Source organism: Aedes aegypti, chromosome 1 (genome assembly GCF_002204515.2).
Source record: "Aedes aegypti strain LVP_AGWG chromosome 1, AaegL5.0 Primary Assembly, whole genome shotgun sequence".
Lineage (NCBI taxonomy): Eukaryota > Metazoa > Arthropoda > Insecta > Diptera > Culicidae > Aedes > Aedes aegypti.
The window spans coordinates 14,933,683-14,954,891 of NC_035107.1; the positions used below are offsets into that span (position 1 = coordinate 14,933,683).

General features: G+C 35.2%; 2 protein-coding genes and 1 long non-coding RNA gene across 3 annotated transcripts in view; 2 read left to right on the forward strand and 1 right to left on the reverse strand.

Moving 5' to 3' along the window:
• LOC5574649 (vitamin K epoxide reductase complex subunit 1) overlaps positions 1-5,961 on the forward strand; it is a 31,284-nt gene extending 25,323 nt beyond the window's left edge. The window contains exon 2 of the mRNA XM_001661522.2: positions 5,448-5,961. Coding sequence (XP_001661572.1) covers positions 5,448-5,787 — 340 coding nt within the window. The 3' untranslated portion in view covers positions 5,788-5,961. The remainder of the gene's footprint in view (positions 1-5,447) is intronic.
• Positions 5,962-6,719: 758 nt separating this feature from the next.
• The window catches only part of LOC110674749 (solute carrier family 35 member E1 homolog), a 42,016-nt gene continuing 27,526 nt past the window's right edge, over positions 6,720-21,209 (forward strand). The window contains exon 1 of the mRNA XM_021839003.1: positions 6,720-7,522. Coding sequence (XP_021694695.1) covers positions 7,195-7,522 — 328 coding nt within the window. The 5' untranslated portion in view covers positions 6,720-7,194. The remainder of the gene's footprint in view (positions 7,523-21,209) is intronic.
• On the reverse strand, positions 9,849-10,470 carry LOC110674750. Its single transcript, XR_002499159.1, has 2 exons — positions 10,080-10,470; positions 9,849-9,999 (listed from the first exon to the last, which is right to left on the reverse strand). It is a non-coding gene; the product is annotated as an uncharacterized LOC110674750 (long non-coding RNA).

Here is a 21,209-nt window from a genome sequence, read left to right on the forward strand (position 1 = left end):
AATCAGAAAAAAGGGAAATAATCTCTCTTGATAGGTGTTTCATATTTCAATCCTGAAAAAAAAAACAAAGAAAATTAAGGCAGATACACATCAAACAAGATATCATATCTCATTTAGATAATTATATAATAGTTTCAAAATGGGATAAAATTTACTTCCAAGTATATCACGGACAGATGTAGGAGGAGTTTGGTATAAGATTTTCAAATTTTTTATGAATTTATTTCTAGGTATCATAAATTTGGTGCATACAAACACAATATGATCAATATCTTCATAAAATTCCCCACAATCGCATAAATTTGAATCATTTATATCAACGCGATATAAATAACTGTTACATATGTAATGATTCGCAATTATTCGTGAAAAAGTGCAAATAAAATTTCTATTTACAGATATGTTTTTAAACCATGGGAATTTATGGAATTCAAAGCATGAAGAGAACTCAAACTATCAGAACATATTATAAATAAGTTTGGAGTAAAAGTCTAATCAAGTTACATGCAAAATATAAATCAGTTATCTCAGCTATGAATATAGAACAAGGATTTTGTAATTTAAAAAAGTGAGCCAAAAAATTATTAAATACTCCAAATCCGGCAACATTCTGAATTAAAGATCCATCAGTGAAATAAAATTGATCACGACTGATACGTTTACGTTTAAATAAATAATTTGCAAAACGCGGATGTTCAATTTTTGGAATTTGTTTCAATTCTTCATATAAAGATAAATCAATAAGGGTTCGAAAAGTATGAATATTAATATTGTAATTTTGGAATCCAGGGGAAGAAATTGGCGTTAAATTCTCATTTAAACAATATATAAAGGAGCTTAATATTTTACTTGACGGGTTGATTTCATATAACGATTTTAAATTATCAATAATCGGATGTTTGTATGAAACACATTGCAACAGAAATTTACAATTTAATTTTTGAAATCGAATTTTGAGAGGTTCAATTCCAGCCAATACTTTAATATTCAATAGATTGAGTATGAGTTGAATTCAGAAGCTTCAAACAAATTCTTAAACAACGAAATTGCAATTTTTCATGTTTTGAAAAATGAGTTTGAACAGCATTACCAAATGTAAAACATCCATATTCCATCACAGAGCGAATAGTAGTTTTGTAAAGCGTTATTAAATCAGACGGATGAGCACCCCACCAAGTACCAGCAATTGATCGAAGGAAGTTTATTCTTTTCGAACAAACTTTTTGAATATATGAAATATGACTTGCCCAATTCAATTTAGAATCAAACCATATACCAAGGTATTTATAATCAAAAACTTGTTCAATTTCATATCCATTTAGATATAAACTAATACTAATTGTTGAATGCTTTCTTGAAAAAATCATAAATTTAGTTTTTTGAACTGAAAATGTAAAACCATTATCAAATGCCCAGGTATCAATATTGTCTAACGCAGATTGCATGAAATGTTTGATAATGTCTCTATTTTTACCACTAATAGATAAAACATTATCATCAGCAAACTGTATTAAAAAAACATCCATTAGGAATAATATTCAACATATCTGATGTGAATAAATTATACAAAAATGGACTCAAACTTGAACCTTGAGGTAACCCAAAACAACTATGACGAATAATTTTAGATGACCCATTATGGAAAAAATGCATTATCTTCAAAGAAAATAAGTTATACAAGAAATTTGAAATTAAATTTGGAATTTTTAAATTGTTCATTTTCTTGAAAAGCAAATCAATCAAAACAGAATCGTATGCACCAGAAACATCAAGAAAAGTAGAAACTACATCTTGTTTTTTATTGAATGAAAGTTGTATTTGAGAAGCTAAAAGAGCGGTACAATCACGAGTACCTCGACTTTTTCTGAATCCATATTGGGAAAATGAAAAAATATTATTTTTCTCTGCCCATAATTCTAACCGATTTAAAAGCATACGTTCCATAAGTTTACGTAAACATGATAATAAACTGATAGGTCTTCGACTATCAGCTAATGAAGGGTCTTTACCAGGTTTAAGAATACTTAGGGGCTGTCCATTTATTACGTAAGACATTTTTCGGGGTTTTTCAACCCCCCCTCCCCCCATAGTAAGATTTTTTGTATGACAATTAAAAAAAATTGTATGGCGCGTAAGAAATCTCAGAACCCCCCTCCCCCCTAAAAACCCTTACGTAATTAATGGACCGCCCCTTACTACTTTAACGAAACGCCATTCAAAAGGAATAATATTTTGAGAAAGGAATAAATTATATATTGAAAGTAAAAATTCCTTACAATCCTCTGGTAATTTTTAAAAACTATGAATTTAATATTATCAATACCTGGGGCAGTATTTTTAGTGAGTGATAAAGCCAAATGTAATTCCTCTAAAGAAAAAGGAACACAAAGCTCAGGAAAATAATTAACAGTTTGATTTTTAAAATTAACAAGTGTAGGAACAAAATCAGGACATATTTTAAATGCAAATTATTCAATCCAAGCTTCAGAGTATTCCAAAACATTCGGATCTGAAGAATCATAATTTCTCAAATTTCTTGCCATAGACCATAATTTAGCTAAAGAAGTTTCCTTATCAAGACTTTCAACAAAATGTCTCCAAAAGTTTCTTTTCTCAAATTTGGATATTCTTGTAAATGGAGCTTCAGCTTTACAATACAAAAAATAATCTTCTCTTGAACCTGATCTACGAAATAATTTAAATGCAACAGATTTTTTTTTTTCAAAGCATTTGAACATTCATCATCCCACCAGAAAGAAGGCCGAATTTTCTTTAAGTTTCCTGTAATAACCTTCTTTTACTGAGATTTATGTAAGCATTCAAACAACAATTTTGAAAAAAGATTATATTTTTCAATTGCAGAAAGAGAAGTATCACTCCTTATAATTTAAATTGACATCAAATCCGAATCAAATTTAGTCCAGTTTACATTTTTACATAGATCAAATACAAAAGTTTCTTGTGTAAATTGGTCACATCTAGTATTTTGGCATTTAATCAAAATAGGTAAATGATCACTATTATTTGGATCATTAATAGTTTTTCAAGAAGACATCAAGGATAAACTATTTGAACAAAGGGATAAGTCAATACATGAAGGATTACTAGGAGGAACTGCAATTCTAGTGAAAGATCCATCATTCAAAATATTCAAGTTTAATTCATCAATCAAATCCATTATCAAAGAACCTCTACCATCAGATTTGTGACTACCCCATGCTATATTATGAGCATTAAAATCTCCCAAAATATAGAAAGGGGAAGGAATCAAATTCAAAATGTTTTTAATTTGGGATACTGAAAAAGAAGCATTAGGAGGAATATAGAAACAAATTATACAAAAAGTAAAACCATTTTTTGTAATTGAAACAGCTACATATTCAATTTGGGATTCCACCGATAAATCTAAATATTTAAATTCAATATTGTCTCGAATACCAATTAAAACACCTCCATATGAAACTGTTCTATCTTTACGTATGATTTTGAATTGTGGAATTCTGAAAAATTTGGTTCTTTCCAACCAAGTTTCATTTAAACAAAATATATCAATATTGAAGTTTGTTATCAATACTTTAAGTCTGTCAATTTTGTTAATTATGCTGCGACAATTCCACTGTAATATTTTCAAAATTTTCGAATCCTTCGAAGCCATTACAATGAAAAAAGAGATGAAATGCTGGGTCCAACTGCATTCAGTTTATTTAAAATAGAAGCCAAGAAAGGTAGAATCATTTTAATTATGTTTTTCCAGAATTCACTAAGTTCCAAAAAATCAACTAATTCTTCTAATATTTTCAAAATTGAATTGTCAGAATTTTCATCATCATTGATCTTATCGGTTTGTTTAAATTGTTCATCAAAGAAGTATTTTTTTTTTAACCAGGAATACATTTTTGCTGATTACAGTTTTTAAGTACAGGGAAATTTGTGTTATAAGAAGATGATGGTTGAGGTTCAAAACTTAATGAATTAGTTTTGATGAATTATTATGTGCTCTTTTTCTTTTAATGGGAGGATTGTAAGTGAAATTCTGTTGTTTCCCAAAATCATTATCATCATTATCTGGTAAAATTTCATAAGTATTTGGAGAATTAATATTGTCTGATGATTTCATAATATCTGCATATGATAAGAGATTTTTGTTTTTAATTTTTTGATTTAATTTGGATTGGTTTTCAATAAAAACTGGACATTGTTCAAAAGCAATATGTTTTTTTCTACAATGAATGCAAACACCAGAATTTTCCTTACAATGCCCATCTCCGCATTTAGAACATTTTAATTTGTTTGAACAAAAACTAGCAGTATGACCAAATAGGAGACAACGCTCACAGTGCATTATCTTTGGATAGTAAAGCCTGACATGAAAAATTACATTATCAATCATTACATAATCTGGTAACACAGAACCAGAAAATATAATGTTTATGCAATTTGAATAAACATATTTAGATTCACTACCATTGAAAAATAATTTGGATAATCGATTACATTCCCAAATCTGAACTGGTGCAATGGATTTGTTTCTGAAAATACGTAAACCATGATTTTTAATGTCATCACAATTTAAATCTTCATCGTATACAACTCCATTAAATTCACAAGAATCACATGGAGCATATACACGATATGAATTAACAAACAGTTTAGATTCTAAGAGGGCATTGGCATCCTCTCTAGATCCAAAAACAACTCTTAATTTATCTTAAGAATTTTTTTTGATTTCTTTCACAGATTTATATATTTTATAAACCTCTGAAGAAATCAATAAAACATTAATGGGTCTTTCTTTTTTACGAAAGTAAACAACAAATGGACCCGAGAAAGTAGAAGGATAAATTTTTATCCGAAAAGTTTTTGAAGGAGGAGACTCTTTAGAATGAGAATTATCATTCGAATCTCCTTCCCCCGTCCGTTTCCATAATATAAACTAAATGTAAACAGTAATGAACAGAATAGAATAAGAAATAACGTAAGGAACAAAACAAATACAAACGATACTTAGATTTTTAAAGACGGCCCTCCGATGAATAATTCCACAAATGAACAAAGTCTTGAAATTTTTGAATCCCGGTTTCTGAACACCAACTCTTGAAAGTAAGTTGAAAACAGGAAAAAACGTATCCAACATCAACGTCCCAAATTGAAATCCTTGGAAAATCTCGAATCTGAAATTGGAGAAAAAATGACAAGCGAAGAAAAACACCGTTGCCTGGTCAAGGCCTACTTACCGAGTATAACCCAGAGTCGATCTAGATAAGAGTGGCGTCAATGTCAAAATTGGAACAGCGGCGAACTGTCATTTCCATACAAATCCGCGTTCCAATTGAGCAGGAGACCTGTCAAAACTGGAACATGACGTCACTCTTGTTTACAGGCACTCTAGTATAAACCAAACCCATAAAGAATTGAAGTGGATCATTTTCCTTTTTCTTCCATTCCAGGTACGGTCGCGGTTTCGGCCTGGTGGGACCCCTTCTAGGCGAGGACTCCCCCCTAAACATCCCGAACGGCTTTTTCGGCATTTTCTACTACTTCCTGGTGGCGGGACTGTCCTTCAGCAACAGCATCCGCCTGACCCGGCTCACCACCTATCTGATCGGTCTGTCCAATCTGATGTCCATCTACCTGGCCTATCTGCTGTACTTCGTGCTGGAAGACCTGTGCATCGTGTGCGTTTCGACCTACGCCGTCAATTTGGTCAGCTTGATTCTGGTTGTGCAAAAAGGCCGGATTTTGGTCCGCGAGGATCAAGTCATGCGCGTCATCCAGAAGGATCGCTAGATTTAGGCATTTTGTAAGGCTTGGTGTTTGGGTTCCGTTCCGTTGCCAAAAATTCGATTTAAGAACATTGTTGTACACGTAAAATGACTTTTTCCCACATAGTTGTAGTACTCGGGCTAATTGATTGAACAATAAATTCTACATGTGATGGTTTTATTGCACAAACGGTGAAAACGCGTTGATTTTGAATTATCTTCGAAAGAATCTTCGAAATAGCTAGGGAAGTGTTCATCATGTATCAGAAGGCATATTCCAGACAAATCTCGAATTCGAAGAATTCGAACATTTTCTCGAGGAATCTAAGAAGAAATTTATGAAGAGCCTGTGGGAGAATCGCGTAAGAGTCCCTGAAGGTTTGACCTAGCTATCTATCTATCTTCTTCTTATATCTATCTATATAAATAAAAATGAACTGGTGTTTGCATGTCACGAAATGGCTTGAGAACGGATGAACGAATTGACGAAAGTTTTTCACAGTTGCACTTGACAAGGGATGCGTCGTGATAGTGCGATGAAACAGTTTGGTAAAGTATCCGGAATAACCGGGAAAACAGAAAAAGACTAATGTGTTATTTTGTATGTGGGATTACATGACGTTTTACAACAGCCTACTTGATGGTAAGACGAATTTTGCTGGGACCACTAGTTAACAATAAATTCTACATGTGATGCTTATATTGCACAAACGATTGAAACGGTCATTTTGAATCGTCTTCGAAAGAACCAATCTTCGAAGCAGCTGGGGAAGTGCGCACATGTGCGAGTGCGCTTCGGATTCGAACGAAACGTCAGCTGACGTGACACCGTCAGCAAGCTGTCAAATCCAGCTGGTACCACTACAGAGGAACCATTCCGATGAAGCATGCAAGCCATATGCATGTGGTTCTATATACTTTGGGAAGTGGTGCCTTCTCTGTGCACCCTTCCTCAGCCACGACGGTCCACCTTTTCGTGTGGGTAATCGTTCGCGAGGATCCGAGCCAAGAACGTCGTCGTCGTCGTCGTCTTTGTCGTTTCGCCATGGTCGCCACCTTTGTCCTGCGTCGTGTCCGAGAAATGTAAAACGTTAATGGTTGACGCGATGAGAAAGGATTCCGTGATGGGAAATTCGTTCGTTTTGGCCAGCGAGAAACGTCGCCGCGACTAGTGTTTGTTTGGTTTGGGTGCGTGTCCAAAAGTGACGAGTGAAGCAAAGTTTTGTCGACGTAACAGCGTAATTTGTCTGCCCCGGGACGGAAAGCAGGTGCCCTTTCCGTCGCCATCCGAGCGAAGGGGTTGAGTTCCCTTCGAGACGGAATCGAGGAGTGCCCGCTAGAGCAGGGAACCAATCGCAGCAACCTTTGATTGCCCGTTGAGAGTGCCATTCGTTGTATTCTGCAAGGACAACGCCTGCTGCGATCATCCATCATGGCCGTGGATAAGACCGCCACTCGACAGATGATGACCATCACATTCCTCTGCATTCTGTGGTATGTGGTGTCCAGCAGCAATAATGTCATCGGCAAGATGATCCTGAGCGAGTTCCCGTATCCGATGACGGTCACCATGGTCCAGCTGACCAGCATCACCGTCTACAGTGGGCCGTTCTTCAACCTGTGGGGCGTTCGCAAGTACGTGGACATCTCGTGGCGGTATTACTTCAAGTTCATCGTGCCGTTGGCGCTGGGCAAGTTTATGGCCTCGGTCACCTCGCATATCTCCATCTGGAAGGTTCCAGTGTCGTACGCGCACACGGGTGAGTGCCTTCTGAGAAATCCAAGTGACCTAATCACCCAATCAAAGTGGCCTAATCCGTTCGATTGCAAACATTGCACACCTTCGGCGCGGTGATTACAGGGGTGGTTGCGACTGACTGGCTTGAAAATACGGACTTTTGAGACCTCTTATCTCGCTTAACAATTCAAAGGGACCACTTTTCAATTCCTTTTTCTCAGTATTAAAATTTGAGTGACGATTTACTGTTACTACACGTTAATAATCAATTTTAATCACGTTAATAGCCCATTTTCGATTTTCAACCAGGCATTGGTCTTTGTTTATAGACCAACTTGAATTTTGTTTGCGTGCATTAGCCCAAGACTAGGCCCTTTTGGTTTTCAACGAATGAGCATAAGAGGGTCATTGGCCTCTCGCCATGCTAAAACCAATGACAGTTTGCAAAATTTTCCGATTTTAGGCCCTCTTGATGGAAAGAGATTCGATCGAATGCCGTTTTATGCAGGGGGGGGGCAAATGAAGTATTTGGTAATGTTGACAATGCTCGCATAGGTTGAGGGTGTTGAGAGATGCTATCGAATGGTATAAAAACCCGATTAATTTTCAATTTGATCATTGGCCCTTTAGAATCGTGACGCAAGTTATCTAAAAAACAATCAGTACGACAAAACGAATAACAAAAAAAAAATAAGCCTAGCATGAATCAGAAAATAAAAATTTGATTCCACATGGAATCTGATTAGACATTTGTCTAAACATATTTCAAAGACATTTTATGGGAATTTCTCGTGACATTACGACAAAAAAAAAATGAAAATCCCTTATCTTCCTTACCTTCCAAAGACGAAGTTGGTTTATATATAAATTATGATGAAGAAATTTAGAAAAACGTTCTAAACACGCTAGTTCTTGTATTTATGTACAAACTTATTCTCTCTAAGTTAAAACTAGTTCTTCAATCCAGAGAGAAGGAAGTCGCTGAAGAGCGATAAACAGTCCAGAAAAAGGTATTTATGAGTTTGTGTGTTGTTTTTATTTCCTTATGGAGGTATAATTTCAGTAAAGATCTACAAAAACAGATCTAGTAGCGCTTAAGTGTCTAAATATTAAAAATTTTAGAAAACACATTTTTGAAAAAAAAAGGAGTCCAAGAGCAGCAATCAAAAAAGAGGATTTTTACAAGATTTCTCAACAATTCAACCAGACACTTATTAAAAGGTGGTGGACCCTCGTACGCCAGCTAGCTGAACAGTTTGCGAAAAAGCCCATTTTTCGATAAATCTTGGGTGTTTGTTCACGGGATATGTCTCATATTTCGCTTGGAACACATAGTAAACTTAGTGGCATCGTATAGAGAAAAGATATAGCTTTCATTTAAACTCGAAAAAAAATCTTGAATTTTGTTAAAAAAATCGTTTTTTCACCATTAGCGCATTGCTAGTTTTGAATTCTGAGATCACCATCAGAAAGCTGAGGAAAAATTGCGTAAGATAGGCTACAGAAACTAGGTGAGCAATGGTATTTACCCCATCAAATGAACGATTTTCTAAATCATGTTCTACGATTTTGACGTATATTGCGAGTGCAATCAATACAAAAATCTTTTTTTGTACTACAAAGAAACAAGTTTTCAAACTTTGGTGTTTTATTCGAGTCGAGTGAAGAATAAGAATATTATTTTGAGTGGAAAAATCTGGTGACCATCTTGGATTTGACGCCATCCTGATTTTAGTTAGAAGAATGAATTTTTCACCTTGATAGCACTCAGCATGTTAAAATTAGAGGTTATCAATAAAAAAAGGTTACGTATACTCTTCTTCTTTTTATTATTAATTTTCCTGACGTTACGTCCCTACTGGAACCGAGCCAGATACTCACCCGAATAAATATCAACCATACCGGTACTGTTTCTCATATTGTTCAAAACCATTCAAGACAATTTCTAAACAATTTCGTAAAACATCGAAAAAAAACAATAAACCAACTGTACGGGAAACGGTTTTAACAATCTGCGAAATTGTGATTGGTCAAATCACAATATGGGTAATAGGCGGTTAAGTTATGTCACCATTTAAAATCGCCAATTTCTCCGAACAAAATTTTTCATAAACAATTTGCCAAATGATGGACTTACTATCCACATTTTGCCTTATCCACAGTAAGGGATACACTTTTAAAACAGTTGAACTATAACATTGAATTACATTTTTAGCGTATGAGTAATTGTTGGTTTACGGTGCGTTATAGTACTTAAACCGTTTAGGGAATTGTTCACTTATGTGTTTACCGTATGGAAAAAATGTATTTCTTCTTACTTTGAAATAGATCAAAACACGTACGTGTCAAAATTTTACATTTTTTAATATATTTCGTGAATAACATGCACTCTCTTGTCACTTTTTTGCACTTAAGTGTCAGATATAAATTTATTTTGGGCTTCCTGGAACTTCACCGTGCTGGAACTTTGCAGTATCGACGCCATCGAAGGTATTAATTCTGAAAACACCGAAGATAGATAAGTAAATCAAAAACTTATTGTTGTATAACTAGGAACACTAATTGATAATGATACTTACCAAACAATTACATATGATCTTAGTATCTAAAGATCGCAAGGTGGAATTGTTCCTCAATGTTTTTCTTCCGGTGGCTGCTGCCTAGGACGTCGGTGAAAAATGTTTCCATTCTCCCATGGATATTTTTCACTTTCACCTTGTTTTCCAGCTAACTAGCTAACTGCGAACCACACTTGTAATGGTCCGCTACTCAATTAAAGGATTATTTCACTTTTTAACAGATTTCTAGTTGATTTTTTCGCCACTTTCGGTTGAAAAAAACAAGACAAAATGCAGCTGTCAGTACAACGGTATGAAAATGAATAAGCTGCCGCTAGCACTAGATCGCTCACTAATACCAATGTGTTGAACAGTTTGTCAAACTGTTGAACGTACAATGTTATATAGTACAATTCATGCGTGTGTGTGTGTATGTTTCGTAATAGGAATTGCAACAATTTCACAAAAGGTAATGTTACATTGGAATATTTATCATAATCCTTTATCTTTATAACATTTTACAATTTCTTGAGTTTGATATATTACCATTATTTGATATAGATTAGTCAAACTGTTCATTACAGTAAACAGCTTTCAATTTCATATTGTTCAACATAAAAGCAACAATTTGCGATGCATTAACCATACCAGTAAGAGTAAATGTATTGTTTGCAATGTAAACCAAAATGTATTTTTCTATGCGGGCAGCTTTATTGGTCATAAATCCAGGTTATTAAATAGGAATTTTCTTTTATAATGCGATTTCTGACAACAGAATAATTCTTTGACGCACTTTGAATTCAGTATTAATGAATAAATAAATTCAATAAATGAAAACCGTCTAAAAACATTGATTGTATTAAACAAACAGGGCTGGTAGCAAGTCACTTTTTAGTTATTTGATCACTTTTTTCGGTCACTAAAAAGTCACTATTTCCACTAAAGTCACTTTTTTCAGAAAATTGGTCACTAAAGTCACTATTTTTATGATCTAACGGTATTGAAATTTAAGGCTTTTCAAACACAAACAGCAAGAAATAGATATGTATTATTATAAAGACAAATAAGTATGATTTGAAAATATTAAAAAAAAACTCTGGGAAAGGTTTTGGAGAATATGCTGGCAAAACATTTGGGCTGAATTTTGTAGTCATAATATTTTAATAAATTTTGGCGAATACTTTGGCCCTATCTGAGAGATCTGCTGAATAAATTACTAGTGGACTTTCTGCAATAATATGTGACTGTATAAGCAATCTTTAACCTATTATTTGAAAGATCCTCATCAAAATTCCTTCCGGAGATAAGCCAGAGACGAATTTTAATAACAAACAAAAAATCAAAGAGTTTGTTAAAAACTCGTCCATGACTTCAAAAGCGAGTACTAAAATTGATAGGAATCACTTCATCTTAGGTCAACTATTTCTATACAAAACGGGGCGTAAAACAGATAAAACGTACGAGTCGTGACTAAGTGATACGATTAGTTTTCAATAATTCCAGGGTGACTACTGGACCGGGGAAAAAGACGGGAAAACCGGAAATTTGAGATGGTCACCGGGAAAATAATTTGGAACGAACATCTCCAAGCACTAAACCTACAAACCACCAAAATAAGTTGTAGTAAGTTATTATGGTTGATGATATTGCCATTTATGAAAACCTGAACTAAATGCATATTTGACAAATTTCTTGGGAGATTCACTGAAATCTTGGACAGATTAATTCAGAAGTACGATTGGCGGATTCCTGAGATGATACTGATTTTTGATGAAGCCTTGTCTGGATTACCTATTAGTTATTCCTTGATCTATGGCAAAGTTCTCATGAGGCCCCTGACGAGATTTTGCATTGATTTCTGCAGATTTAAAGTGTATTTTTCCATTCATTCCCAACAAATTTCATGTAAAATTGTTCATAAATTCATGGAATCTTTTAACGTAAATAAAATGTGAGGTCATTTAGGTAATCTTGGTCAGATTTTTGTTAGATTACTTAGCCATATTTTTGATAGATTACTTGTAAGATGCAATTTTAGATTTATGTCAAAAATTTAGCCAGCTTCAAAGGAGAAAAATAAAATGGTTTCAAAGATACCGTTTCTGTTAAATAGATCCAACATAAGTTTCACCAGACCAAAATTTTTCCAGGAATCAATCATGGTCTATGGCTAACGCATAATTTCGAAGACAGTCTTAGAAGGTTTGTTATTAAACTTTGCAGTTTTTGCAGTTTTAATTCAATTCATAATCTCAAGTCTTCCGATTTTGACTATTTTGTATAAAAAAAACTAAAATATCAAGTTTTTTTTATTTTTTTTTTTTTTTTTTTGACATTCGGGAATTTGAAAAACTGATTTTGAATGGACACCCTAACTACTGCATTTCCCATATTCGCATGGTATTTTATGCGACCAAACAGTAAGTTTCAAACATGATCATAGCGGACTGGTTTATGCCTAAACTATCCGAAAAAACACTAGACAAACCGTGTGAATATTCTCATGTTATTAGGCAAAGAATGCATAGCATCGAAAATATGAATTTTGATCATTTTGGCACTTACGTCGACTATGCGAACATGGGCAGTGCAGTTCTCTACACTCTAAATTCTCCCAAAATGTAGATTGGTTGATACCCACATAGAACGTATTTTCATGACTATTATATGTAGTTTTCAAGTCACTTTTTGGTCACTATTTGGTCACTATTTTTATCATTTTGGTCACTAAAGTCACTATTATTTTACTGTCTGACTGCTACCAGCCCTGAACAAATATTTTTTTTTACCATATGCATTGTTGTTCATTGAATGAAGTTTGTAGATTGCGCGTCGAGACATTAGTAAGTCTTGTGGTAATATCTGTAGTTTTAACGTAAAACATTGACAAAAGTGCATTAATTCAGATTGGAAATCTTAAATTTTGAAGCAAAAACAACATCCTTGATTTTCTGAGCCATAAAGTATCGTTTTAAGTACCGCTCAACATGCATGTGAAATATAGCGAGATCGAAAGATGAGAAGCAGGTTTTGTTCTAATGTGGACGTAATGCCGAAACGCAGGTGTATTATTTCGAAGTTGTAAAATCTGGCGGCCATCTTGGATTTCGACGCCATCTTGGTTTTTAGCAGTTGAATGATTTTTTACCATCTCAGTGCTCATCATGTTAAATTATGAGGCCTCCGTTAAAAGAAAAAACAATCAGATTCTATTTTTCTTATCTTATCTCAGCTGTTCAACTGATTGTTCATTTCTATCAATGGTTTTAGACCAAATAAATGAAAGAAATAATGCTATTTTCAACTCAAAGATATGCAGAAGAATCATTCAGGTAGCAAATAAGCTTTAAAAAATCATATTTGATAATTTGTTTTCAAAGCTCGTTAAGCTGAGGGGCTGGCTCTGTTCCAGTAGGGACGTAACATCAGGAAAAAGAAGAACAAGAAGAAGAATAAGTGTAACGGTAGCATTAAAATTCAAACTGTTCAGCTAGCTGGCGTACGAGGGGTCCACCAATTTGAGAAAAACAGAAAGGACCACCCTTAAGTTTTATCGAAAACTAGCGATCAGTGACATAAAATTGGAATTCTAACGATGGGTGCCGATGGCGGCCTGGTTTCAGCGAAAATTGCTCTTCTAAGTCTTTAGGCAATTTGTCGGGAATTTCACCAGAAATAAATTGAGGCAATTGTCCAGATTCAAGTTTCTTCAGAAATTTTGTCAGTGAATCTCGTGAATTTATTTATAGGAATTCCTCCGAAATTTTCGATTAAGATACCTTTAAAAAATCAACCAATATTGTTTTAAGGATATGGTATGATGATATGATATAAGCTGCCATAACCTGCAATGGCCTGTTCTAACAATACATGTTGATCAAGATTGTATGACTATTTTTATTGAATCATAAACCTGTCTGAAAGGCCAAAGACGAATGGCGGACCCGTAAACAGAGACGCTTACGCGAAATCCTTCCAGAAGTAAGTTCACACAAACAGTCGTACAATCAATGAAATCCAATATTTCATTAAGGATGTCTTCAGAAAATTTTTCAAGAAAGTCCTTACATCTCCAAGAATGTATTCAATAATTCTTCCATTATCTAACCGGGAATTCCTCTAAGAATATCTCCAGAAATTATTTTACAGGTTTCTTGAATTTTTCTACGAATTTATTCAGTGAATCATCCGTCGATTTTTCTAGGAGTTCCATCTAGATCTTCATTCAGAACTTCTTTAAGAATTTGAACAGTAATTTCTCTTACGACTTTTCCATGAATCGCTCCAACAATTCTTTCAAGAATTTCCTCAGTTTCTTTGAGAAAGTGCATTGTGAGTTTTGCATGTTTTATTCCTGGGATTTATCCATAAATTCCTCCTGTATAATTTATGAAATTTCAAGGATTTTCTAAAAAAAATTGTTTAGGATTTCTCTAAGATTTCAATCAGTTTTCTAAGGATACTTCAATCATAGATTTCTAGGTTCTGTCAGAAAATTCTCGAATCATCAAGTAGACTTTTACTTAGGAATTCTTCAAGATTTTTTTCGTAAGTAAAAATCAAGAAAAAAAATCGGGCGATTTTTTTAAAGAAGTTCTTTTGGCAGTGGCGATTCACTGACATCAAATCTACCTGTTCAACGAAAAGAAACTCTTGAATTTCAGCTACAAATTTGCATCTAATGAGTAGAGATTTGTTAGAAGAACGATTTCAATGATTTACTTTTTGGTTTCTAACTAAATTTGTCGAATTAGCCTTTTTTGAATTCGTAAGACAGGTAAAAAGTGAGGTTACGATTCGACTCTGTCCTACAGTAATCTCTAACAAAGACCCTTGAAAAAATCTGATGAAATCTAGCAGAAGAAAATTCGTACAATGATCTCTTATGAAACATCGTATCCTTTAGAATTTTTTTAAGAATCAATAACTGAAAAAACTACCAAACGATACCTTCAACTCCAAGTAATAGCTTTACGATTTACTTGCGATATCGATGAAACCACTTTGATTAAAATAGAGACCTTTCTTAAAAAAAAAGATTACATCGATTAATTTATGATCTCGACCTAAAAGCCATTGGTAACCAAGTGCTCGTTGCTACTGAGCAAACGAATGGATTTACACGTTATTTAACAATGCTACGATGAAGAAAAGATATTTCCATTCATTTGCTGAAAAACAACAATCTACACACTCGGTTACCAATAACTTTTAGAGCGATATCATAAGCTATGCGATTACTTGCATTAAAATATTGCCCAAGTCTCTAAGAAGAGACCTGCTACCAGCCCTGCTGTTAAAGTCTCGGTGGAGGAGGTGGTACAACATTCACTTTCACTGCGTCTCTTTCCTTCGTCTCACGTTGTCAGGGTGCGAACTGGAGCAGCACGATGGTCAAAGTTGCGCTTTATTGCAACCGAAACTGGTTTGCGTTATTATTTTGCTCTTGTTATTCGTTGGCGCAAACGAACCTCGTGCTCGGACGCGGCCAATAATGTTACGTGTACTCCAGCGGTGGGGTAATTGCGGACCGAGATTATTCGTGGATATGAGCTGGCCCGCTGTATGCTTACTAATTTTGGAGACAGGTGAACGCACAATGTTGTGGTAGGGTAATTCAATGGTTGCTCATTTTACAAGTCACTGATTAAAAATCGTAAAGAAAAATATTGTACAATATTGTCTAAATCTGTAGGCGAATTCCGGCGAACAATTTCTTCGAAGAAAAGAAATTTTGTTTCATTACTAAAGAACTAAAGAAAAAAGGTACGCGCCGGAATTTGCCTACTGGAATCTTTGTGTTTTACATGGTTTATGGAAAAAAGGTCGAAAGTAATTAGCTTGGTGGGAATGTTTTCCTTTTTTTTTTTAATATTTTCAATTTTTTGTTCATGTTTTATGTTGTTATTTGATCTTTTGTCCTTTCGACCTTTTGTCGCAGGTTTGTTTTGGATGATTCAACATTAGTCGACAATTGCATCTGCTTGTTGTGATCAACAACTTCCTTGAGAAGTCGTTGGAAGGCAAGGACTAATAACATTTTGATAATGCCTGGTCCGAGGTTCTGAAAATAGACAAATTGTTATCAAATGATCCACAGTGAAAAGTTATTCTCAATAGCAGAGATTACTTCACGACTATTTACTCAAACTTCTACATCTTGTCTACATCTGTCTTGCCATGTAGCTGTACGACCTAACACCTCACACTAATATAGAGAGATTGGACAGAGATCATAGGAGACATTGAGATTAGGAATTAATATCGATTTGTTACAAAAGAAGGAATGAAAATCACTCAATCAACCTGAACAATGTACCGTAAATCGAAGTATTTTTGATTATGCGGGTAACTTTGATAGTACAGGTTTCACAACTTACTAAAAAAATATTCAACAAAATTTGTGTTGATCAGTTAAGCAAAACGAATACAAAAAATAAATAGTATAAGTATGACGCTTCATGTCAGAGAATTTTTCATTGGACTCGAGACTCGAGTGGATCTTAGGCTATTCAGTTGATAATTGAAAATTGATGATATTCTATAGTGACACCTCCATGAGTCGATGTTCCATGACTCGATATAGACTCATGGAACCATACTAAAATCAAAATTTCATGGTTACTATGATGGCCCCTAGAAGCAGCTTTCCAAAGGATTGCTGTTCTATGACTCGATATTTCCATGAGTCGATGGTCCCTTCAATATCGACTCATGGAAGTTTCACTGTAGTAACTTTAGAACGTTCATGAACAGTTGGTTCTACGATCACCATTCGTTGAAGTTTTAACAACTTCGTCTCCTATTCTTGATAGCCTTGTTATACAAATTGAATTATGTATTAGACTTCTTTGTGAAATCCATTTTCACCAATTTGGGGCCAATTTTGCAATCAAAATCAGATATTTTCATGTTGCGCTTAAGCGCCTAGAGGTATGCAACGATTTATTTACGTTATGTAATTCATTTAATTTTGTTCGAAATATATCCATTTCCATTTAAAAAACGATTGATTCATATTGAAATCACTGTCAAAACATAAGAATTATTTGATATCTATTTAGAAACATAACTTAACCTTCCTTAGTCCCTAACAAAAAGTTACAAATTGTGACTTAGGGTCTTTTTCGACCCGAAAATTCAAACAGCTCGCAAAAATCAGTGTGATGATCGATTTCAGTTCTGTTGAACTCAAATGAAAGGCACACATGTTTAGTTTCAGAAACCCTTCAGGAGATCCGAAGTTGGCCACAGTGGATACCGGGAACCTGCCACTTCTGAAAAAAAAGTCCCTTTAGAGACCCTTACTTCGACAATCTGTAGTTTTGTAACCAAACAAGCAAACTGAACCTTTTATAAATGGTTGACTAGGTATTCACGTGGACTATGGATAGACATTTTCTCAAATCATGTCCGCATTCATACCCGGTCCCGGAAACCCAGAACATCCGAAAAGTAAGTTTCCATGGTAATTTTGTATTTGGATATTTTGGCATAAACATTCTCTGCACCTCAAGTTACCGAAGCACATCCCCTGAACAATTCGGTCCTTTATGGTATATGCGGAACCGGGTCCTGAAGTCCCGAAAGGTGGCCAATCTGAACAATTCGATGAAATCGCTCGGATTTATGTGTGTGTTTGTGTGTGTTTACAATCCACCACCGCCCACTGACCGGCAGTGCTTTTATGGAAAAATTTGTGTGCACCTATTTATCGAGACACTTAGATGTCTATATAGATGCAGACAACTTTAGCCCTGGAGATGGAAGCTGATAGCTCTACTGCAATCCCAACGACTTATTTCAAGAATGGCTGTTCATACACACACATTCTGAGGTCGTTTTCATCACCGCAAGCCCTGCATGAAAGCACCCAGATATCAATTGGATATCTGAAATAATTTCACACTTTCCAATGCTGCTTTTTGGAAACCGCTTATATGCTCATCCCCGCAGGAATAAGTTAAAACTCGAGAGATCAAACGCTACAGTCACGATCCGCACTATTTATTGATCATTACTGATTCTGATTTTTTTGCTCACCCACTCTTATAAGCAAGCAACACACATTCGGAGGATTGAACAGTACTAGTACAACCGCAACGAAGTCTTTTGAAATCCCTATTAAATTCAAAATGCAACAAAACAGTCCTGCGCGCGGAGACACAAAAAAATATTAACGCTTCACCACGCCATATCCAAACGTGGTAGTCGAGAAGAAAATTCTCACAGGGACGCTTCTTCAGCCATTTCGGAACACCTTCCTCAAAGCTCTCTCCATGTGTAGCACAGAGAACCACTTCAAGATTTTATATAACTCCGTTTCCATAAAACATTTATAGGCATTTGATTTCACATCACAAGTAACTTTCTTCACATTGTTTTCCGAGTGGCATAGCACCATCAATCGATTCAATTTTTCACCGGCCGAACTTTAAAATGATGCGTAATCGAAATAATTTTCTGCTGAATCAACTCATTCTTCTAAATAGTTTCGGGTGGTATAGCCAGAGGACTGACATGGCTGTCATCCTGCATACATTTCGGCTCTTCCTCACATCGTTTTGGTACTTCGCGTTTTGGTACCCACTTTCTGGTCGGTTTGCCCTAACCTTCACCTGATTTTCGAGTATACGGCTAATGTGCTGCTAGTGCTAATTTCTGGCAATTAACCCTTCCATTACCAACCCCCCTAAACGAGCGTTGGAAAAAACACGTTTTGGGCTGGAACTTTTTTGTTTTTTTTTTTTTTATTTTTAAACCAAATTTTGACACAAGAAGCGCATATCCTTCTAGTTTGAGGGCTTGGACAGAATTTTAGGATTGGTCACCTGGTTCCGGAGTTATTCCGGAATCAAAATGGGTGTTTCGAAATGGCCACTTTCGAAAAAGTGGATTTGCAATATGAAATCAGCTGATTTTTTACAATGATTAGCTCTATAACGATGAGGACGGATGTCTACAAAGCCATCATGGTCATTGCATGCCGCGGATCACAATTTCCGGATGTTCCGGGGAACCGGTTCCGGGGCCATTTTTGGAAGCGAGTAAATACTATCATGCGACACATCAAACTTCATGATTTTTCAAATAATTGCATTCTATGGCTGAGCTGCACAGTTCAGAACCCATTTGGCCACTTTGAAACGGGTTCCTGGTTCCGAGGAACCGGTTCCGGGGTCAATTATTAAAAATCAGTGAAAACTGTCATGCGACACATCAAACTTCATGATTTTTCATATGATTGCATTCTATGACTGAGATGCACAGTTCAGTACCCATTTGGCCACTTTGGAACCGGTTCCGGGGTCAATTATTAAAAATCAGTGAAAACTGTCATGCGACACATCAAACTTCATGATTTTTCAAATGATTGCATTTTATGACTGAGCTGCACAGTTCGGAACCCATTTGGCCACTTTAGAACCAGTATCCGGGTTTCAGAGGAACCGGTTCCGGGGTCAATCATTGAAAATCAGTAAACAATGTCATGCGGCATATTGTTATTATTAATATATTGTGATTCTGTGGAACTGGTTCCGGAGTAATATGTTTAGATGAGTCTTCGAAGGTAAGTAAATACTGCCATACATCAAACTTCAAGATTCTGCAAATTATTGTATTTCATGGCTGAACTGCACTGTATTGACCCATTTGATTTTCAAGGAATATATGCTATCAAGCGGCATATCAAACAAAATAATATACCAACAACTTTTGCGTCATATGGGTGATTTGCACAGTGTAGAACTCATTCGGTCACTTAGGAATCATAATGTGATTTCCAAAGAACCAGTTCTTGGAACAGTTTTCGAAGCCGTGTTAATACTTTCATACGACAGATCAAATCACTGCAACGATTTTGAAGCTGTCGAAGTTCATATGATTATTCTGAGACTGATATAAGTTTAACTGGGTGCTAGTTTTACATCCATTGATTGCTCATAATTATTTAAAACTAATGGTCCCGGCCTGAGACGAGACTCGCGGAGATGGTCTTCTTTTTCTGCGATTGCTGAGTTTTTTTCTTATTCCACTCAGTGTTGACATCAAACTTGCGCAAACCGTTCAAGCTATCACATGACCATCTCAGCAAAAAACTATTGCGTTTGCATCACACCGAAGTATAAACGGCATTTCGAGTGAAATTTCATGCCAGAAAACGTAGCAGGCATTATAAATAACTAGTTCTGTGTTTACATTTATCAGCATCTTTAGATAAACTGCTCCGCTGACTCAGGTTTTGATAATACCTTAAATTTAATACAATACTTTTCACTTATTCAGCCATAAACACGACAAGCTGCATTTGACGTTTCGTGACAGCGGCATCTGGGCTGCATATGACGTTGATATTTTTCCTCTTCGCGAGTCTCTCTCAGGTCCTGGCAAACCTTGTCTTGCCATCAAGTAGGCTGTTCATTTAAAGTTTTTTTCTATGAAAGTTGAAGATCTTGCCGTTGAAATTGTATCCAGGATCACTTAAATCACCTAAAATGATTAAAATTACAGGAGAAATACTGAAAAAATACGAAAGAATACTTTGAGCTAACTCTTGAAATTGCAACACAAATTGGTTTAAAAATTCATCAGCTAATCAGAATAGCTTTAGGAATCTTTTCAGAAATAACAAAAAATATCTCTAATTTTTTATGTAGTTTTTCAAATATGACATCTTGCAATCTAATGAAATTTGTACACAGATTTTTTGCAGATATTCTAAAGAAATACCTTAAATAAATCATGGAAATTTCTAAAAACATTTCTATAGAATTCTGAATTATCTCTACACTGAAAATAACCCACACGTTCGATCCATATTCTTTTCAACGTGGATCTGTCGTGACAAATGGCAAGTTGAAATAACATGTAAAACTTGTAATTCTGTTAAGGTTTGACTTTTGTTCGATAGCAAAGGCTCTTACATACAATTTCAACGTGTTTTGTAATTGCGATATCAATCACTAGTAAAACTAGTTTGCTTTACATTACAAGGACTTACATGTGACGCATGACATGTTTATTAAAATGTTATTTTTTGGGAAACCGTGCGCCCGTAATGGGTGCCTGGTATCAGAAAATCAAGCAATCGCTACAGGTCGGGCTCGATTATCCGGAGTATCGATTTTTTTTCACTCCGGATAATCGAAT